Source organism: Brachyistius frenatus, unplaced genomic scaffold, assembly GCF_029030835.1.
Source record: "Brachyistius frenatus isolate BFR_SWC_R1_liver_20210118 unplaced genomic scaffold, ASM2903083v1 Contig_67, whole genome shotgun sequence".
Taxonomy (NCBI): domain Eukaryota; kingdom Metazoa; phylum Chordata; class Actinopteri; family Embiotocidae; genus Brachyistius; species Brachyistius frenatus.
Genome location: NW_027210666.1, coordinates 1,818,988 through 1,840,647, shown reverse-complemented (window position 1 = coordinate 1,840,647; position 21,660 = coordinate 1,818,988). Strand labels below are relative to the sequence as shown.

Sequence of the window (21,660 nt, the reverse complement as noted above, 5' to 3'; positions counted from 1 at the left end):
TTTTTTTTTTAGCAGGCAAACAAGCTTTAAAACCAAAGTTAAATAGTGGGATGATATTGGCAAGATTGTTTATTTCAAAACCAGCTGTGTACGAGTAACAGACAGACAATAAATAATGCAGAGACCAAAAAACTTTCTGTATGTCTACTAAATTAAGGTAAAAAAAAAAAAACAAGGGACACAAAATCAAAGCTTTCGCTCACTTTTCCACCCGTTGAAATGAACAGACTATACGGAGGAAGGATGCGCTGTCCTGGAATAAACCTCCTCACCCATAGAAAGAAAAGTTTGATGCAGGAGGATGATAAAATGTTGCTGCAGCCTTCCCTGGAAACAACCATGTATCCATGTGATCTCAACGACATGCGTGACTGACCGAAATGTTGAGAAAAATAACGAGAAGAAATGAAAGATATTTGGTCTCGTAAACGACATGTTATTTCCAAATACATATTATGGAGGGACAAACACGGATACACGTCCTTCATTCTCATCATGTAAGTGGCAGTTTGTTTGTTTGCTTGCTTGTTTGGCTGCTGAAGCAAAAAGACAATGAGGATTCTTATACAGCCTGCTGCCATAGATTAATGCAACATACATTTTAAAATATCGTCAGTACACTAAGCAGTCAGCTGAACTATGGCTGCAGTTGGAGAGGAGGTCAGGTCCTCTTTTCAACTACATAACGCTCAACTAAAAGTTACTTTAAGCCGATCTAAAAATCATTGGCTGAAGCTGAAATGCAATGAATGCACTTAATATCTGTGCAGATGCCATACAAGTTTGGGTTCAGGTGGAAGAGTCCATGATGCACTAAGTTAGTGTGTATAAAGCATGAAGGCATTCCCTTACATTATAAGAATATTACTAAACATGAAAAGGCAAGAAAAGGTGTTATAGTACATCTAAGTTCCTTGAGAAGAGGAGAGAAGTATCGTTATATTAACCTGGTAAAAAAAGGTCGGTGGACTCCAAGAAAAATTTCGGTGATACTTCGTTCCACGATGTCTAATTATTTACCATTCCAACAATTATTATGTCAAGATTTGAAGCCAACCGTGAGCCTCACACATTTCTCTACGAGCCGTAAATCGAAGACAACTTTAACTTTGGATTAAAAAAAATCCACACGTTCCCAAATTATCAAAAGCAATATAAAATGAAACAAACAAAAAAAGATAAGTAAACAAGCAATTTATATTTACACTACGTACAAGTTACACAACACAACTCATGTCGTCCCTCCACGGCAGTCATTTTTACCTCCTCCCACCTTCAAAAATCATCCTTTGATTTGATAGTCTGTTTGCCTCCGTCCCGTTCGTATGAAGCTTAGAAGTCACAAAGTCAAGTCAATGAGCTTTTAGGATCGTTGGAGCCACAGGATGAGAGGGAATATGTGGAGTCTGGCTCCCTCTGGTGGAGAGCCAGTGAAATGACACGAGATGAGGGCGGCGGTGCTCAGAGATTATCCCCTGGCTGGTACTGAGGCTCAGTGGCAGTGAAGTAGTCCTCCAAAAAGGCTTGCAGGTACTCGAAGGTGGGCCTCTCCTCCGGGTCTTTCTTCCAGCACTGCACCATCAGCTCGTGTAGGGACGAGGGGCAGTCCTGTGGGCACGGCATGCGGTAGCCTCGCTCCACCTGCTCCAGCACCTCACGGTTGTTCATGCCTAGAGAGACGACAGTGGAGAAATTCACCTCTTTTATAGCTGTCAATAGCTCCAAATTTTTTACTGCTTCATAAAGTTTATGTAATCACAGAAAATTGCTGTGACCACGGATAGTTTTTATTGTTTTTCATTTTCCTGCAACAGGATCTTTAATCTTTTTCCATGTTAATATTACAATATTGAGACATATTTGATAGTTATCGTGAAAATGTTGAAGGTTTTTCTCATCTACATCAGTTTATGTTGCTAAATCACAAAATGTTGTTATTATTATTTCAAAAACCAATGTAAAAATGTATCATTAAAACCTTTTTAGTTCGAGCATGATTGAAAAACATTAGACACTGGGTGGCTTACTTATTTAAATACCTCAAAATAAAATATGAAACGGCAGACAAACAAGAACATTTCACATATTCACAGTCATCTGGGAACATTTCTCTGCATAATGCACGGTGTAATGTACATTATGCAACATGCTGCTCTTTTTTTAGCACACTTAAGTCTCTCATCAGATTCAAACACTCACACAGGCAGCATTAATCACACACGAGCAATCAACTGGAAGTGAGAAGTGATTATATATAATCCACAAAGCTCCACACTCTCACCTGGATACGGCACTCTGCCCTTGGTCACCAGCTCCGTCAGCAGGATGCCAAATGACCACACGTCTGACTTGATGGTGAATTTTCCGTAGAGCGCGGCCTCAGGAGCCGTCCACTTAATGGGAAACTTCGCACCTAAAACAAATTCAGACAGATGATTTAGAATTTTGTGAGCGTCTTTGTTTTCTCAATGTTGCAGTTCCCGCAGAAATACGGATAGAAATAAACCTTAACCAAAAAAGAGTAAGTAGGTCAGTATGCACGGACTTTTTCTTTTGTCTGCGATTTCATTAGTGCAGGGGAATAAGGAAATCATATCATCCCATCAGGGAAATACTGGAACACTTCCATTATCTATCTCCGTCTCGGTTTGCACTTGGCCCAGGGTCGAACAAGTAAACATTTAAATTGCTAACAAGCGTGCGACTGAACATGTTGACTAACGGAGGCTGGAAATCCTCCTGGCGAAATTCACGTCTGACTCAGGGGAGAAGAACATGCGAGTGACTCAAAGTGTGACCGCTTATTCCTCATCCTTCCTAAAAGAATCACACTGACAGATTGATTTTCGTGTATACCGGCGACTTTGTTCGGGGCACGCTTCTTTCCGTCTTAAATCCTGCGCTGCGTTCTTGTAGAAATATATATTTGGCTGCTTTTTTGCCATCCTCCAACCCCCACGTTCTTCTGTTTTCCACTCATTTCAAATTAATGCTAATTTACCATCCTGAAAAAAAAAAAAGTGTGTCTGTGTAAAACGTGACATTGAATTGACAAAAATGGAATAAGTCATCTGCCAATCCAGCATCTTTTTTCTTTGAAAAAAGAATATGGGGACTCAGGAAATACAACAGAAATCTTAAAGTCAGACGACAGACATGTACACAAGTCTAACAAGTATTCCAACAGTCTCATGTAAAACAAAATCTGTTGCTAATAAATTTACAAAACCCAGAATAACTCGCATTACCTGTTAGCTTGGTAAAACATGAGGAAGAGAGGAAATAAGCCGTACAGTCGACACGTCTGACTTGACACTTCATTAAAATACTGTTTAAATGAGTCCGAAAAAACGACCAAAACACACACACACAAAAAAATCAGTTATGTTAGTTTTAGCATTAGAATAATTCGATTTCTTGAAAACATGATCATTCTCAGGCAAGAACTGGAAGATTTATTCTGTAAACAAATACAATAAAGAAATAGCTCCATTTACCAGAACTGGCAGTTTAATATATAATTTAGCCTTCTACAAATGGTATTCTCTTAAGGTATTTTACAGCTTGTGAGGCTCCAATGACTTCCTATTTGGAACACAAAGCTAGTTGCTTTCAATCTGATCACACTGCAGATGTTTCCACCACAATTACAGTGCTTATGCAAGCAAACAAAATGTTTCCTCTGTTTCAATGGTACAACCAGACGCAGCAAATTGGTAGCTTTGAATTAGCAGTGGAAAAACATGGTGATGGATTCTTGAAAAGCTGGTGCAAACCAATGCAGCAGGCCTACCTTGTCTTGCTGTGTATTCATTGTCTTCAATGAGCCGAGCCAGACCAAAGTCAGCAATCTTGCACACCAGGCTTTCTCCGACGAGGATGTTGGCAGAACGCAGGTCTCTGTGGATGTAGTTCATCCTCTCGATGTACGCCATGCCCGCTGCCACCTGGGACACAGAGTTATTTTTGTCCGTTGAACGTCGTATCACTGAACAGTTTCAAGGTCATTAAATCTGTGCTAAGTGAGATTTTTACGTCGGCTTACAGAAAATTGAATCAGCCTACAAAAAGTGTGACTGCAACAGATTTGCCATATTTGGGAAGGTATGATTACTTATCAACTAAAATGAAGTGGGTGAATCACAGTTTCAGAATAAAATACAAACCGTAGCAACTGATTGGTACAAGAACAAAGTCAAATCACAAATTTGATATACTCTGCTGGTCATTTGGTCTTGATGTAAACAATCACAGACCTGCTATCCGACTAAACAATAGTTTACTTCATGCAGTTTGTGCACTTAAGTTCAAACTTTTTCAATTCTGCCATTTTGGTCCGCTTAAGTGAGAATTTGCCAAGTGAAACTGTCAACGCTGGCGTAACATCAAGATGGAAATGGCTGGAAATGAGGAACGCTGAGCTAAAATGTAAAAAATTTGTAACGGTTGGGGATGATGAAAGTGCCTTAAGCTCTTATAAAAAACAAACAAACATATTTTCAAAATTCTCTAGTAACAAATCCACCAGATTTTTAGCAGCGCACCTGAGCTGCCATGTCCACCAGGTTTGGCAATTTGAGGCCTCGCCCTTCTCCATCCTTCAGGAAATCAAGCAGACTCCCTAAAAAGACAGATAAAATGAGTTAGAATCTGCCTTCTTGTATCCTGTCGAGCTGCCAGATCTGAACTCAAGAGTTGAGAAAAACTGAAGCAACACATTTTAGCTCATGTTGAATCAATTCTGGGATTTCTGCCACACATGTTACACTTGGCTTGGACATTTATTTGGTAGTTGTTGCAGTGGTAACTGAAGATCTCTGTTTTTCTAATTAAAATCACTCCCTTCCAACACTACTGCAATAAATAAAAATGCTACAATGTGTGGACAGACAGTCGGACTGAGCACCATGCTATGAAGTAGGACACATACTGTGTCATCCATGTAGGTGTATCAATTATGAAACATTGTGTAGGTGTGTGTGTGTGTGTGTGAAGATGCATGTATGTAATATTAATAGTGTCCTTTCAGCTATCAGTTTAAAACGGCATCTACCTTTGCTCATGTACTCTGTGACGATATAGATGGGTTCTTCAGACACCACAGCGTAGAGCTGCACCAGCTTATCGTGTCGGAGCTTCTTCATGATCTGAGCTTCCTCCAGGAAGGACTCGGGTGACATGGTGCCGGGCTTCAGCGTTTTCACCGCCACTTTGGTGGTGCCGTTCCACGTGCCTGACGAAAAAAAAAAAAAAAAAAGGAAAGTTGTTAGAGGGTTATCTACTGATGTTAACGATTCATATTTTAGAGTAAAAACAGCAGGTGTCTGCACAAAGATTAGATAAGCTGTGCTACAGAAATCGCACATAGAAAGATTTTAACAAAGCTAAAGACCCATTTAAATTTTGAAGCCACAAAAAAAAAATTGTAAGTAGTTCAAAAATCTTGTTCCAGTGAAAACAGTCATGAACATAAATATCACTTAAATCTATCACATACAGCTGTTGGGCATGAAGTCCAGTTCTTCATTTGTGCCAAAATATACACACCCATCCAGACTTCTCCAAACTGTCCGTTGCCGAGGCGTTTAATAAGCTGTAGCGACTCCCGCGGGATCTCCCACACGTCTTTGGTTTTGACGGACAGGTCAGTCAGACGAGGCATGCCTTTGTGGCACGGCACGATCAGTCGGCAGCACAGCCCCGCAGCCCTGGCTGGATTAACCATGCAATTACTATTTGAGTTCATACGAGAAATGTACTGAAATGATCTGAAAGAGGAAAATAAAAACAGATCTGTCACTTGTAGATGTTTTTGAGCACGTAATGCAGCAGGGTCTCACCAGAGTAGTGCTGAACGAGCTGCTGGAGCGTCTCAAACTGGGCCCTGGTGGTGATGTAGTAGCCTCCACTGTCCAGTTTGCGAATCTTATAGTGTTTGACATGATCTCCCTTGATGTCATCCCAGTCCTGTATGGAGAGAGAGTAGGCCCCTGGAACCGAGACAACACACGGATAAAGAACAACTCTGACAGATGAGAGACGACGGAGCATGTGTGTGTGTGTGTGTGATATCATGTTTATGTAAATATTTATACAGTACATTGAGCAAAAGATCTAGGGCGATGAATGTAAAGCAACCGCATAGTTTAATTGAACATTTTTAAAGTTGCCATGTTGCAAGGTTATCGAGAAATAATCAGCTTATTCTTGTGCATTCAAGTGTTACTAAATATTTATTAATTCACTAACACATCTGTCTGTTTTCCTACAGTTTAACATGTTGGTGTGTCAGTCCAATACCTTTGGTCGTTTCGCTCTCACGGATGAGGAAAGTGCCTCTGGCGTTGCCGTTGGAGAGCAGTTGCCTCTCTGCATCCTTTCGACCTAATTTACCAAAATACCAGCTGCAGAAAAAAAAAGGAAAAAAAAAGAATGAAACTATGAAGTGAGATATTTGTTCTAAATGTTTTTCAGTTATTCTCTTCATATGGCGCATGTCTCTGTGTCACATTTATCCCCCCCCAAAAAAACAGCAGTGAGATGACTTCTCGCTGAAATATTTATGATTGCTCTCTGCTGATGAAGCCGCCGTGCCACCGAGGCTATATGTGAGGGTGCGTGCTCGTAAAAAAGTTTTACTCACTCTTCAGCTTGGATGGAGTCCACGGGAGCTACGTAGTTGCTGGGAATGTAACCAGTTCCACCTGTCGTGAGAGAACGAGCCTCCCACCAGTCTCCCTCACTGAACAGAGGACCACAGAGGGTGGATGGAAGATGCATGTCGGTATAAACAGAGAGATAAATCAACATTTTCACACTATGCAGACACGCACGTATAAAAAATGTAGTTGCGCAGATTTACTGGCTGCCTCGCCTCCCAGGAACCAAGGTGGCAAGAAAAATCCAAAAGGGGTTTTCTGGTGTACAGAAGCGTCTGTGAATAATCACTTTAAAGATAAACTGAAATTGAAATTCTAAAATTAATTTATGTTCATTTATTTGGAAATGAATTAGCTGGTACTGTAATTTGACTGCGACAATATCTGTACGAGTGGACTGTGAGAATGACTTCAACTCCAAACACAGATGTATAACTAAGGGTTTGACATGGTTGCGGCTGTCAGTAGTACGTTTTAGGACGAGCCACATGTTGCTATGAGTTCGGTAGGTGAAGATGTAGTTATGGTTGGACGTAGCAGGATAACTGGTTGAGAAAAGAGTAAACTATTGATTCAGATTTAGTTAAGGGGAAAACACTTATTTGACATAACACCAGCTTTCAGATGCCAATCAGCTGTTGCCATGGGAAACACCTACTCATAGCTCTGTTTTCACAAATACTGACAAAAATACTCAAAACTGACAAAACGGGAAAAAATACACAAAATAGCTGCAAATTCATTGTAGTTTTAAAATCCAAGGATCACGTGAGCGAAAGCAGAAAAATCCTGTCACTGTTTGGTAACCCTAACCGAATGAATAAATACCTCTCCGTGATACAAACAGACAGACAGCTAGCATTTAAATGTACGATAAATCTGTCGGCTTCAGAAAGCAGGTGAGATAGGTGAGACAGACCGGTTCTCTCTGCTTTGCGCCTATGAAACGACGTTTCATGCCAGATGCAGCATTCGGGGATTAATGACAAGACGAGAAACAGGCGTAAAACGCGACCGCCTCCCTCTTAATGCTGTCATGCAGATGTTTCAACACTTACGTGCTGTTGAGGATCTGGAACCTCTCCCCCTTTCTGAAGCTGAGGTCATCCTCGGTTCTGGCCTCGTAGTCATAAAGAGCCACAAACAGAGTCACCCCTGCAGGAAGACAAGACGTTACACATAGAGGTTGGAGTTAGTGGAGGTGAATCGTATGGATTAAGTATTATGTTGGGTTTTTCATTGCGTTTTTTTTTACACGGGCTGCCTGTTATGTAACGGCTGTAACAATTTCTGCCGTCTTTATTTTTACATCCCATCTGCTGCTTTATTTAAAAAAATTGTATACAACTTGAGCAGTGAAACATTCCTGATCTTTAATGGCTTATTTTATAACTTTCACAGATTCATTGACAAGGCATCACCTACTCTATTTTACCAAACATAGCACTAGCTGATATCACTTTAAGGGAATCGTGGTTCTCACACATTTGTCTATCTCACTTTTCAAAAATGTAATATACAAGGAACATGATTAAAATAGATTTTAAAACGTTATGATAATTTATTATATTTTATAACTTCTGTCTTTGACATCATGAAGGTGGTGGTCCTGAACTTCTGGACGCTTTACCCCACCCTCATATTAAGCAACCAACAATGCATCAAATGACTACGTGTAATGAGCAGAGTCACTTATATTAACAAATCCACAGAAAATTAGCAACGGACTCTGGTTTCCTTTCAGCCCAACAAAGCAATAAATCAGAAAGATAAAAAGATACATTATTTCAGGTTTAACACGCAAACAAAAAAAAATCCCTTGTTTGGCAAAGAAAAATCTAAAATGACTTCCCTAGAATCCTCTGAAAATGAAGAGTTACCGTTGAGGTCAAAATGAAAGAGGCAGATCATTTTGTTCCTGATTTGATGATGAATGGCCCTGGAGTCCCCGTATCTCTTAATGAGCCCGACACTGTAAAATTATTTCATTTTCTGATTTGATCGGAATCCTCCCTGGACAGTCAGAGCGGCACTGCTGCAACAAGACCCTGCCTGTCAAAGCAATGACCTCCGAGTCTTGTGTCGAACCAAAACTGCACACTGTATTCAAGTCAGAAATGTAGAAGTGTTCACAGTGAGGTCAGATGAGGTTTCTGCTCTTCTTCTGTCCTCGTTGACTTTTCTTTGACTGATTGTTTTTCTTTAAGTCCCTCCTTTACAATCTTAGACCTGCATGTTCCTTTGCGATGCCCTCCTTGAGTAATGTCTTATTCCTACACGCTGGAGGAGTTGACTTCATAGATGTAGCTTTTATTTGTGCTTGGATGTACCTTCAAAAAATAAGACCCAGTTTAGTTGACATTAAAGCAAGAGATGCTGCTAATTTATGAATCGCACATTAAACACTTTAAAACTTAAGTGAGAGACTGTAAAGCACGTCGGTCCACATTGGAAGCCCATCTCCACTATTCAGCACCATGTTTGGTCTTTCTGTTGTCAAAGAGACATTATTTAGGTCATTAACTCTCAGACTGTGGACGTATATATCTTGCAGAAAGATATATTTATCACAGCAACACAATATCTGTGCACACAAAAGAAGACAAAAATGTACTTGGTAAATAGAGGCAAAAAACCTGACAATCTAAACCTTGATAGACTTAACTTAAACCAGTTTCCTGTAAGGTGGAACTGGTCCAGCCAATAAAAACTGTATACAGCCAGACAGTGAGTGGACTTCAGAGACTCACAGATTTACAACTTAGACTAACATTTTATTTCTCTTTTCATTGCTCTGTTTTTAATTTGACTGTTTTTCTTTTTCAGAATATTACCCTTACAGTGTCACCCTGTGTTAAATGTAGAGTTTGCCTTTTGTAAAATACACGTATTCACTTTTATGCAGCGGGTTAGATGAGAAGACTGATAGCACTCTTATGTCTGAGAGTGGCATCAATATTCTCTTCTATCTTTGGCACGAAAGCAAAACAATGTTTCTTAAATTGTTATATTGCTATTGTACAAAAACTATGATGTAACTTTATCAGTTTTGGTGCAGCATTTTAGTTTTAAATTATAGTCCAAGCACATTGTGTCATAAAAATATTACTCTTAAGACGCTGGTACATATTCACATCTCACAGAAGGCGAAGGTCTTCATCCTCACCTGTTCCTCCCCGAGACCGAAGCGTCCCAGACTGCGAGGACGTGTGGACTCCACCGAACACGGCCACTCCCGGCGTGGCGGCGCCGTGGAAGTTGTTGTAGTTGGGAATGGTGGTGACGCCGAAGCTCGGGTAGTGCTGAGGCGTGGGGTCTGACCCATAGCGGAAGCCTGAGTTGTGCGAGAGGCTGGTCTCCCGGTCATCAGTGAGTTTTGCTGCTTCTTTATCCTTACATTGGACACAGCCCATTCTCTACTGTCTGCGGGGGGAGAGGGAGACACAGATGAGATTAGTATGTAGGTAAAATAATGGCTCAAAAGCCATCTCCATTGGGGAAATTATGATTCAATATTCCATTATTTCAGCGTTTCCTCTGAGAGTTACAGACAGCCTTCTGAAAGATCTTTCAATTAGGCTGAAATTAAACACGATGCTTTAAACTCCATTGCTAATTAAACAGAGGAACATGATGTGACGGGGCTGCATGGCTAATGTGATCACTGTCTACATACACACGCATGTTAATGTTGATGGGAAATACTTTATACTGAGAATATCCAGTTTAAATTGACTTAAAAGAATTTCATTCTGGTTTGCATCTTGTTGTATGACCACACTTGTGAGAAGAATTTACACCCAGCAACTGGATTTACAAGTTGGCCTGCACATTATTTTTGTTTGCTTTACTAGGAGACAGACAGACAGGACAGACAGACACACACACACACACACACACACACACACACACACACACACACACACACACACACACACACACACACACACACACACACACACACACACACACACAGAGCTATAATAATAGCACAGAGTTCAAATGCACAAAGAGACCCTTAACAAAGAACCGTTCCTTGGCTCTACTCGGAGCATTTGGCCTCACTAAAGCAAAGCTAAACTAGTTTCTGCAATGAGTGCGGCAATTTGCTTTGTCAATTAAAAATAGCCTTACCATCTTTATAGACCCAGTTAAACTAATGAAACCTCGGCTCTCCATGCCACCCACACTTTAAGTCCTGGAAGTTCATGAAGCCGGTTCAACACGGCGAAGGAAGAGGTCGCTGACAGCAGAGTTGTCTTTCATCAGCGTTAGCAGCCAGCTGACTTCAGAGACGGCTAATTGGAAACATACTTGTTTACAGTGTCTGTGGATGGAGAAGGGGTGGTGCTAGGGGCAAATGACAGAGCTGCAGCAGACGGAGGATAAAAAAAAACGATCACACCGCTCTTGATCGCTGCTAAAGACTCAGTAATCAACAACAACAGTTTGTCGACGAACACGTTTTGCCTAATTTCTGTAAGGATCATATCAAAAATATTTTTACCACTGAGATGGAAAAACAGGAAAATGTAATGGTCCTTTAATACAGCTTTTACTGAAGTAACACAAACCAGTTAAAATATCTGAGCATGATCACGTCTTGTGTTTGAAATCTTTTCTAATGAGCACACAATATTTTGCGTCTCAAAATAAGCTGAATCAGCATCTTTTAAAAGGACTGGAGTTTAGCAACACCATATATGACCGAAGTCATTCAGGCCTGTTTTACATTTACTAGCAGGACACCCAAATGCCTACGTGAAAAAAAAGTGCAAACGGATGTGTCACTTGTTGAACACTGCCAGCACTACAACAAGCCAAGTTAAGCATTATATGTAGCTGAGGACAAAATAACTTATTTGAAAGCACATCATGTTCAAGATAAATGGAACATAGAAATGTTCCTATCTGACAAGAATCACAAGTGTCACATGATGCTGAAGTTGAAAATGTTAAAAAAAAAAAAAACTACCCTTTCAAATAGCACAGACAAGGAAAACCAGATACTAATCCAGTGTGACAGTCCAAGTTTCACCTCTAAACTGCTCTCTTTAATCACTAAACATCAGTTTTTAAGTTTTGAGTTTCTGCAAAACTCCCTTGATCTTGTCTATGGCGAAATGGTGGAAGACATTTTACTATGAAAGCGCAACAATACAAGACTTTTATACCTGAACACCTACTTGTTATGTATTGTCATTATTAGATATTGCTAGATTGGTAATACTGCAGCATTTTATTGTTGGAGCTGGTGAGTGGGGAGCTAACTCATCTACTTTAGATGTAGTTCAGCCCAGATGTTGATAAACCTGAGCTCACGCCTCCTCTAATACGGCCACACGATAAACCTGGGGACATGATTGATGGGGTCGAGCACAAGTCGTATTCATTCTTTAGACTCTCTTTAAAAATGTTTTGTATGTCATGAGCTTATCAAATGTTTTTATGTGAAACAAAAGAAGAAAAAAACAACAACTAGTAAATACAGCTGCCAGTTAAATGAAGTGGTGCAAAAGTAGCGTACACAGTTCCTTTGTAAATGTAGAGGACTATAAGTGACACAAACTGGATGCAAGTCAAGTACAAGTTCCTCAAAACCACTGAGTATTTGGACTTTTCCACCACTACGGTGTTGTCTTTTAAACCCGTGGCTGTCTTATCTGTCAACAGGCAGCAATAAGAGGAAATAACTACTTTGTGAAGCAGATGACAAGTACAAATCACTGCTATGTTACCTGTAAACCAAAAATACCAGGTGGCATTCTGGGAATCTGAACTGACTACCAAACACAGAATTCACCTCCTTCATATAGGATTTAATTTCCTCCAGGCTATACAGTGTTTGCGCCGCTCGGCTCGACCAACAGAAGAAGTGGAGCCACTGCAGAGAGAAACAGATCTTTGTGATTCATTACTGCCAATAAAATACCCCAAAGATGAAACAAGCCCGGCGTTAAGCTCCGACCACAGACAGAAATACGAGAAGGAGGAGGACCGCTGCTGCTCCGGTAATCCTTCAGATATCAAATAATCTTCTCGGACATTTATATTTACATCTTTCAATCTTCTGGTATTTACAGAACCCCTCTCTAAACAGCAGATTTATTTAAAGGATAAATCCTTTAAAAAATGGTTAATAGGCTGCATAACAATTTTGATTAATGATAAAGTAATATTTGCGGTAGAAACGTGCAAATTTTCAACTTCTAAAACATTAGGATTTACTGTTTTTACTCTCTTGGTTGGACAAACCGAGTAATTTAAAGACATGGGCTCTGGAATATTGTAATGTACAGTATATATATTATAGTCACGTTTACACAGTTGATAAAACATCTACTGTTGTGAATCAATGAGGGAATTTGTTAGCTGCAGCCCTACAACACACAGCAGACTGAATTATTTTCCAGAAATATAGGAATATTTCTACAAGTGGTGACATTTGCCCAAAACAAAACTACATGCATTTGCAAGTTGAAACAAAACATCAGAGACCAGAGATGGCCAGTCCATCCTCCGGCTACTTGATGAACACAAGCTTAGTAGCATTTTAAAGTCTTTGACTGCTTTGGTGGAGAACGGCAAATGCCTGAAAATATGAACTGACTTCAATAAAACAGGTAGTCTGTTTTCTGGTGGATTTGACTTTTAACTGCAGTGATTGAAATAGCTCTGCCTCCACTCCTGGAGGGATCAGAGTAAATGAGGGGAAATCTCATGTCGTTGTGCTGCCTGTGGGGATTATGAAAATCTTCTTGCTCTTCTCGTAAAAAGGCCAGGCGCGACTAGCTTTAACATACTTCTGCGCCACAGAATCTGGTCCATTTGTATTGTTTACATACACATGTTTAACACATGCACTGTTCATTTTGTAATGCGAGTTGTGTGTGAGAACCGGTTTGGTGACAGCTGTAAACCTTCTTTGGACAACAGCAAAACTTTCCTTGAAGGAGATAAACAGTCGTTTAGATTCAGATTCAGCAGCAGGAAGGCTTTTCACATTTTAACAGTAACATAATACGAGTTTCACAAGCGTTCATAACAAGCTTTCAGATGCAAGAGACGACTGTTCTGTTATTCAATTACATGCATGAGTCAACACTATGTATCATATGAAAATGTCAAGACAATCCCCCCGCCCTGCAATGTAATGATTTTAGGTTGGTGCTCTCCCTGCATTTCACCACATCAGAGAGGCTCACAGACACATGCTGGCCGGCTCGGTGCCTGACCCGCGGCATAACTCCTCCCCCCAAAAACAAAAATTACAAATAAATACAAAAAAATAAAAAAGCAGATGATGGCATCGCAGCCTCAGGGCTTGTTCCTTTCTGCGGCGCAGCCTGGGTATCGCATGACCACCTTAGTCTGGGCAAGAACAATCATCACGCTATTTTCAGACCCAAATGAAAAGCCTGCCTCGGAGAGGACCACAACGGCGTGATGAAGGAGATCCTATGGGGACAGGATCGTATGACTAGGCAAAGAATTGTAAGAGTTAAAGGCAGAGATGATGAGGAGTGGGAGGACTTGACTCGCACACAAAAACACAGACAGTCAGGGCTATCATATTAAAACTCCTCATTTTGATCTGCTGAGTACTCTTCGCCAACACCACAGTGGGATGCTTTCACATCGAAAGCAGAACGAAGCGCGATGAAGAAGTCAATATTATGCGAACACCCAGTAACAGGACAGGGTCAGGGCTGCTATATTAGGTCACAACCACAGGGCTCAGCTGGAAACTCATCTAGCAAAATGACAGCCTTTATTTTGATGCTGTACGGGCACGAGTGTTAATCATCTATAATAACGCTCACAGCACTGGGAGCCATAATGAGATATACTGGGTCATTTATAGTAAAGCTGTGATCAATATAGTAAATTAAAAGGACAGACGTGCCGGGGGTCACACGGTGGAACTGATGGATTAAACAGGAGACAGGCGGTGAGGCCCGAGAAAACAGACACATGTGCACTCTGATGTCGTGTTACACAGAAAAAAAAACATAACTGGATGTGTCACACTCAAATAGAATATATTGTCTATACAGATGAAACAATTTGATTATTAATGAATCAAAAGACAGAAAATGAATGCACAAATAATTTGATAATGGATTGTTAAAGTTATTGATCAACCAGAAATACTGAATGATCTAAAATAGAAACTTGGGCTGCAACAAACAATTATCTCCTTTTTATGATCTTTTGATTAATGTATTTCTCCAAGATCGGTCAATGAATCATTTTGTTTATAAAATGTCAAAGAAATTCTTAAAAACTGGTCATTATATAGTTCTTTGTTTTATCCGACAATTCAGTCACAAACTGCAAAACATTGAGTTTAATTTTATAAATAAAAAAAGAGAAGCAGAAAATGGAACCAGATGGACAGGCAGTGTTTGATCAACTGATTCAGTAATTGTATCAACTAAATGGGAACACGCTACCAAAATGCTAAAAAAGCTTACCTGGTATTTTTGCTGTTTTGTACTAGTGATGCACAACTTAAGCTTAGAAAAAAAAAAAATGTGGCTTTGAGCATTTGAAATTCATAAACTGTGCCGAGTTGGTCATCACATGTCGGAATGTCTTCGTCATTTAACCCCAGTGAACCTACGCATCCCTCCAGAATACGATCACTTTGCAATTCAACACAGCTTTTAACAAGGCAGCCTGTTTAATTTGAAGTGTGGGGTCCCTTTACACTCAGATCATTGACATGGCACAAAACAAGGTCAAACATCCCACACTCCTCCCACTGACATCGCCCTCGCAGGGACCTGATACAACTCCAAAACTCAACTTACTGTTCATTCAACAAAGACCAGAAAGAGGATCGTTTTCAGTTGTGTGCCAATTGAATGCCTCTGAAAACCCACCGCTATGCTAACTGGACGTGGTACAACGCTGACAGTCTCCTCCTTATGGCTGCCATTCTCTGAATAGTTACAACATTTGCTTGTGTCTGACAACTGAGTTCATTCAGTGTATCAACAACGAGACAATGGCCACATTTCACTCTGCTACAAGATTATGGGCACAATAAAATGCAGTGTTGGAGCATTCAAAGCATTCTTCACGTGCTGAATGAACAGAGCGAGTTATAAAACCCACAGCTGAGCTTCATACAGTATGTACGTGTTGGGTTTAAGCCGAACTGTGTTTTAGTCCCACAATGTTCACAGTTGAGTATGTTGAGTCATGTTGTTGAATCACAGAGCCTATTGTAAATCTCCATTCAGTCAGCCAGATTTTGTGCCTATAGTAAATGAAGACTTTCCAAACAGGAGAAAAGGGCAAATTGGAGCAAATGTTTTTTTTTTTCCAGAAACAAGAGCAGATTCTCCTTGCGTCTGCCCGTCAGTCTGAACTGAGGGGTTTAAATGACTCTTTCCAAATCTTGTGCCAGTGGAGGGCAACGGTCAACATAAGAATCCACTGGAAATAATGATGATGTGGTGGGTCTACACAGCGATGGAGGTTGGAAGGTTTTGAGTTGAACTAAATCACACGTGAGTTGATGGAAAGTGCAAACTAAGGCACAAGCCACGAAGTGTGCAAGAGCTGTATGAAGAGCTGCGAGCCAGCTGCCAACTGGGAGATCCAGAAAAAATAGACAACTTTTGACGCAAAAATATCAAAACTCTCTGATGACAGATTGTCCAATGTGAGGATTTTTTTGTTTTTCACTGTTTTATATCATTATAGACTAAATATATTTGACTGTTGGTGACACAAAATAATAAGACAAAAATATGTTGACAAGGACTGGAGTTCAGTGACTGGCTCGAGGAAATGATATGTGGACATAAGGCAGGAACCAAACTACCCACACGACCATTATTGGTCATTATTACTTCATGTAACTATTTCCATGAAGATCAATCAATTAACTGAGTTCGGGGAAACCGGGCTGGATGTTTTTCATATTTTTCTGTAATATTTACAACAAATTAAGTCAATAAGTCAATCAGCAAACTAATCCATAATAAAAAAATAAAGTGCTAAATCTAACAATTATTTTCTTAACAAAAAAAATCATCTTGTTCAACAAGATGATTTTTTTTTTTAAATGATACAATACATCAGTAAAAAAAAAAATGGAACATGCTTATCACAAGAGAGAGCAAGTTGATGTCTGACCAGCAGTCAAAAACAACTTTTTCCATAATGTTAGGAAAAAGAAAACCAGCCAATCATCACATCTGAGACACAAACATCTTCAAAAGTCTGACATAAAGACACACCAACACCTTCTCGATATCCAGTAAATCAACATGGTTTGATGAATCAATGTTGCTGGATATTTAGTGATGATATCCTTCACGTGTAGCTCCTTGTTTGCCAACATGTCTGATAACTACAGAAGGCCTGAGGGGAGATGTAGGTTACATGGTCCACGAGCCACAATATGCTACCGCTTATATTCATTTTGATACACATCACGCACACCGATTGTGCAGTCCTTCACGGAACACACTGAATATCACCCCGAGCTTCAGGGTGCCGAGTGAACGTTTGTCAACCAACATGTTAATATTTCCCGAACTTATTGCACACCGAGGTTAGATCCCGAGCTCGTCATCTCCAACGTTTGCCTACAAGATGGATGGCTGCACGTCCAGACACATCAGACGAGACAGCTTTAATTGGATATTTAACAGCTTGCCAATGCAATTACTTTAAAGGATATGATCCATTGTTTTACAGGTGGACCAATGTGAGGTTGTCTGCAGGCCTGGTATTTATTATGTGTGTGTGTGTGTGTGTGTGTGCATGGCCTCAGTGGTCAGCTCTGTTCTGCAGCGCATCCATCCCTGCTGCTGCAACACAAGAGCCCCCCTTCTCCAGAATCGCAGCACTGCAAAACATCGTGCACAATCTACAGGAGCATCAGCGCTCCCGCTCAGTTTTTACACTTCCAAAGACAAAGTTAGGCGTTAATTGGGGGGGTGGGGAGGGGGGGAGAGAAGCCACACCTGCAGAGAAACCAGACGAACGGCTGGCTTGATTGCACCGACTCAAAAATAACATCTCCCCTGCTCTCTTTCTCTCTGTCTCTCTCTCTCTCGTGATGAATTCATCTCGCAGCGCAAAATAGGGGACAAGGCGGGTGCACCAATTGAAATTCAACAGAAGGAGGAAAAAAAAAAAAAACAACACAAAAAACCAGAAGCGTACTTACCGGCGAAAAATCAGATTAATCCATCGGAGTTTTCAGCGAGACTTTCGTGGGGGGGGGAGAGGAGGGGGAATTCGCGGATGTTTTTCTCCTCTCCGTCTGTCAAGTCTTTTCTTCGCGCAGAGGGAGAATAGCGATGGGAGACCCGTCCCTGCCGATTCAGGAGCTCCTGTGGCCGCCGTGTGTACAGATGATGACGACGGCGACCATTGTCAAGTTCACAATGTTAACCGGCGCGACTTCCGGTATATATTTTCAGACTTAAAGCTCCTGTTTGCTGACGCTTTTTGTGGCGATGATTTGCGTAGAAGCGAGGATGACGCGTATTTCCACTGAACCAAAATTTGATTTACGTATCTAAACCTTTCTTAATTACGCCACGCTTGTGATAGCGTCATCATGAAAAGCACTGTCAATAGTTCATTTAAAATGCGGCTCTCCTGTGGTTTTATTTTGACCAGAAATTGCTGTGTGATTTTCTGGTTTGCCACCGGTTGTCTTGACGTAGCTCTTATTGCGCATGGCTGATGCGGATCCACACCGACTAACGGCTTTGATTGACACAGGTTTTCTCCAATGGCAGATTACGATGTTGGAGGGGCACCTCCTCGACTTTGGAGTGACTGATAAACAGGGTAAGGTTGGCATATTGTCTGTTTTTGTTGGAGTCACGGAGCTCTCCGTATGGTCTCGTGTTTGGTCTTTAAATGTGAGTAAAAAAAAACAACAACACAGTTACAAGGAGATCAGAACAGGAAAAGAAAGATTGATTAGACTAATCAGTCAAATACAAATTAATGACAAAATAATTCGGTGTGTTTTATTGGTCTGATCTTTGTATTATCCTGCAGTTTTAAGGCCTGTGTTGCATTATTTGTCCTCTCCACCTAAGAGGCCGTTGAAGTGAAATCACCTGCTTCGGAGTTTTTGTCGGGATTGAAAAGTGCATACATGCAGCAGGGTAAAGTTGTTTCCAGCATTCAGAAAGTAACTGGCAACTATAACTAGAAAACTGTTTTACTTCTTCAGTGAAGAAACATCAGCAACATCCAGCTGCTCAGAAGGAACAATCCTCTTTCAGATTAGAATACATAACTTTTGAACACTATATGAGCACTGCCAGCTATTTAAAGCTACTCAGGACTGTGCATTATCTCTTGTCAGCCTACAAGAAGTTACTTAAAAGCAAAGAAACATTTTAAAATCATTGCCAATCTAATGCAATATTTTAGGGTGTTTTGTTTTACATCACACTCATGTCCAAAATAATTCAGTTAGACTTTACACATAAAACAGAGGTCTTTTGGAGCAACTTGCTCAGGTATACTCAGACATATGCAGAGAGGAAGTTTGTTTCCAAACAACCAAACTTACTGTTAATATCCACGTGCTCCACCACCTGAGTCACTCGTGATTTGTAGCATCTAAAAACTAAGACTGGAACTAGCTCCCATTTTCAGTTAGATTTATTGATTTACTGGACAGTTCCCCAGACTGCAATCAAATGTCAACCAACCAAACATTAAAGATATTCAAATAAAACTCATTTAAAACAGAGAAATGCTGAAAGTCTGAAGAGTGAAGAAACTAGAACAAGTAAATGTTTGTCATTTTACTGCACCCGGGCCGGCGGCAGCTGTGGCTGGAGGCTCTATGTTCCTCTTTTATGATATGTCAAGAAAACCTTGAGGGAATTTCATCGAATGTGACACATAAAAGTTCACTTCAACTCAAGAATGAAAACTTTAGATTTTGGCGGTTGAAGGTCAAAGGTCAATGTGACTTCACCAGACCCCTTTGTGGTCATTCTATGATCCGTGGCAATATTTCACACAAATGTCAAACAAAATTAAAATATGAAGTGATGACATTTCACACCCAGAAGGTCAACTTCACTTCGACATCATAATGATATGTAAAAATTCGGGCTGTTTTTTATCACCATAACTGGGGAACAGGGGGGAGATTGTGACTCTATTTCAGATTCAGTCAGACACTCAACTGGCAACAGCAATTTTTGGTGTCCACCTTGAAACTGTGCTGATTTTATAAATCTGTGTGGTCGGGTTGAAGATGTGCGTGAAGCATCCATGTTTTAGCATTTGTAGCACACTCGAACACCTTGTGTGCTGATCTGCTGCAGATCTTTTAAAGTGTCATATATATGTAGCCAGAAAATGTCCCTAAAAAGACTAGACTGAACTCAAGATTTTAGATTTCAGAGAAAGACATTTTCTTGCTGGAAATGATCTTAAAAATGGTTCATGTTTATTTATGAAAAATCTTGATGTGTCTTGGATTTTTAAATAAAGGAGTCATTAAAATATCTTATTTTAGATTAATTGTGGGGGGGGGATCTATGGAGATTTTTAAATGTGTACTTTTATTCTTAATTGACCTCTTTGTTTGGTAGACATGTATGTTTACCATAAAGGGAAATCAAAACGGTTTGAGGTTAATAACAAAAAACAAAACACTTTGATCGATTTGGGAAGAAAAAAAATAATATTGAGCTACAAATGCTAAATATATATAGCTTTTATAGTCTTTTGTTTTTTTGAAAACACTCCATGCCCTACTGGCTTTGTCCCCAAGTTTACATATTCATGGAAGCTCACCATAATTACAGCTTTGCATGTAATCAGAATATCACAACAATGAACGTGGCCTAGTTAGCCTGCCGAGGGGAGGGTGGGTGAAAGAAGTCACCCTAATCCTCAGACTGCTGTGTTCAGCCTCCAGCTCACTCTCACCCTGCTTCTCCGCAAGCAGGAGTCACGATCGCTAAAGCCCTCAATCAGCAAACGTGCAGCTTCTTCCTCGCAGCCATTTTGGACCGGTAACCATGGAGACGTGGGTCATGCAGTGATGGCAGACAGAGGAGACTTGTGGCTGGTGGTGGAGTTGGAGCACTGCAGGCTGCTGAAGCAGGCAGCAGCAGCAGCAGAGGAGAGCCATAAACTCTCATTATATGTGGGTCACTGGGATGCTCCAGCTGCAACAAGCAGACAAGACACTATTATGCAAGAAGAGGAATGAGGGAAGCTGTGGGGCACAGGGGGGCTTATGGTTACAGGGGACGTCTGTTTACTGCGTGGGGCATATGTCAGGAGAGTGCCCACGATGATATAACATGAGACCAGCTGAGTTGTGCTTAGTCAACCGTGCCATCCAAAACATGATGTTGTTTTGATACGCGCATACATTAATTCAGAAGTTCTGATAACCTCTTATGCCCTATTTGTCTCAGCTTTGTACGACAAACACGTTGAACTCTAGATTGAAATATAAGCCGTATTTGAGTTTACCAAAATATTGAATCGTGCTGTAGTCTACACCATATTGTTGCATATTATGTTGTATATCATTACATATACATAGGCTACAGTTAAAAAGAGACTATTTTCTTGCACTTAAAAATGAAACATTGTCCAAAATGTTTGCCATCGCAGAGAATGTTTTTTTTTTCCAAGATAAAACATGACAAAATTGACTAGATGTAAAAACAAATGTTTTTGTAGGTTTTTTTTTCTACGTTGTTTACTTAAATATGGGATTATTAAATATTAGCTACCAATCAGCGTCAAACTAAGTCTCATTGTCCTCTATCTGGAATATGAAAAATCAAGTTTCTCCTCTCTGATTCGGCATAAAAACAAATTGTAGGCCATGTTGTTGTGTCTCTCCCATTGTCCGTGGGCCCCCCACTCCATGACCTCCCCACTCGTTGAGATCCGGATTTGTGATTGGTGGAAACGGGGCGGCTTTGTCGTCATAGCCCCAGTGCCCATTCATCAGTGGACTTGGGCG

At 40.5% G+C, this 21,660-nt stretch overlaps 1 protein-coding gene across 1 annotated transcript; it reads right to left on the bottom strand.

Annotated features, from left to right (window-relative positions):
- Positions 1 to 43: 43 nt before the first annotated feature.
- Positions 44 to 18,056, bottom strand: fyna (FYN proto-oncogene, Src family tyrosine kinase a). The gene is made up of 12 exons (XM_069707194.1): positions 17,854 to 18,056; positions 9,826 to 10,082; positions 7,718 to 7,814; positions 6,644 to 6,742; positions 6,301 to 6,404; positions 5,841 to 5,990; positions 5,548 to 5,712; positions 5,054 to 5,233; positions 4,545 to 4,621; positions 3,794 to 3,947; positions 2,282 to 2,413; positions 44 to 1,670 (listed from the first exon to the last, which is right to left on the bottom strand). Exons 2-12 carry the CDS (start codon positions 10,070 to 10,072, stop codon positions 1,462 to 1,464), a joined length of 1,614 nt encoding a protein of 537 aa, XP_069563295.1. The 5' UTR covers positions 10,073 to 10,082; positions 17,854 to 18,056; the 3' UTR covers positions 44 to 1,461.
- Positions 18,057 to 21,660: the final 3,604 nt, after the last annotated feature.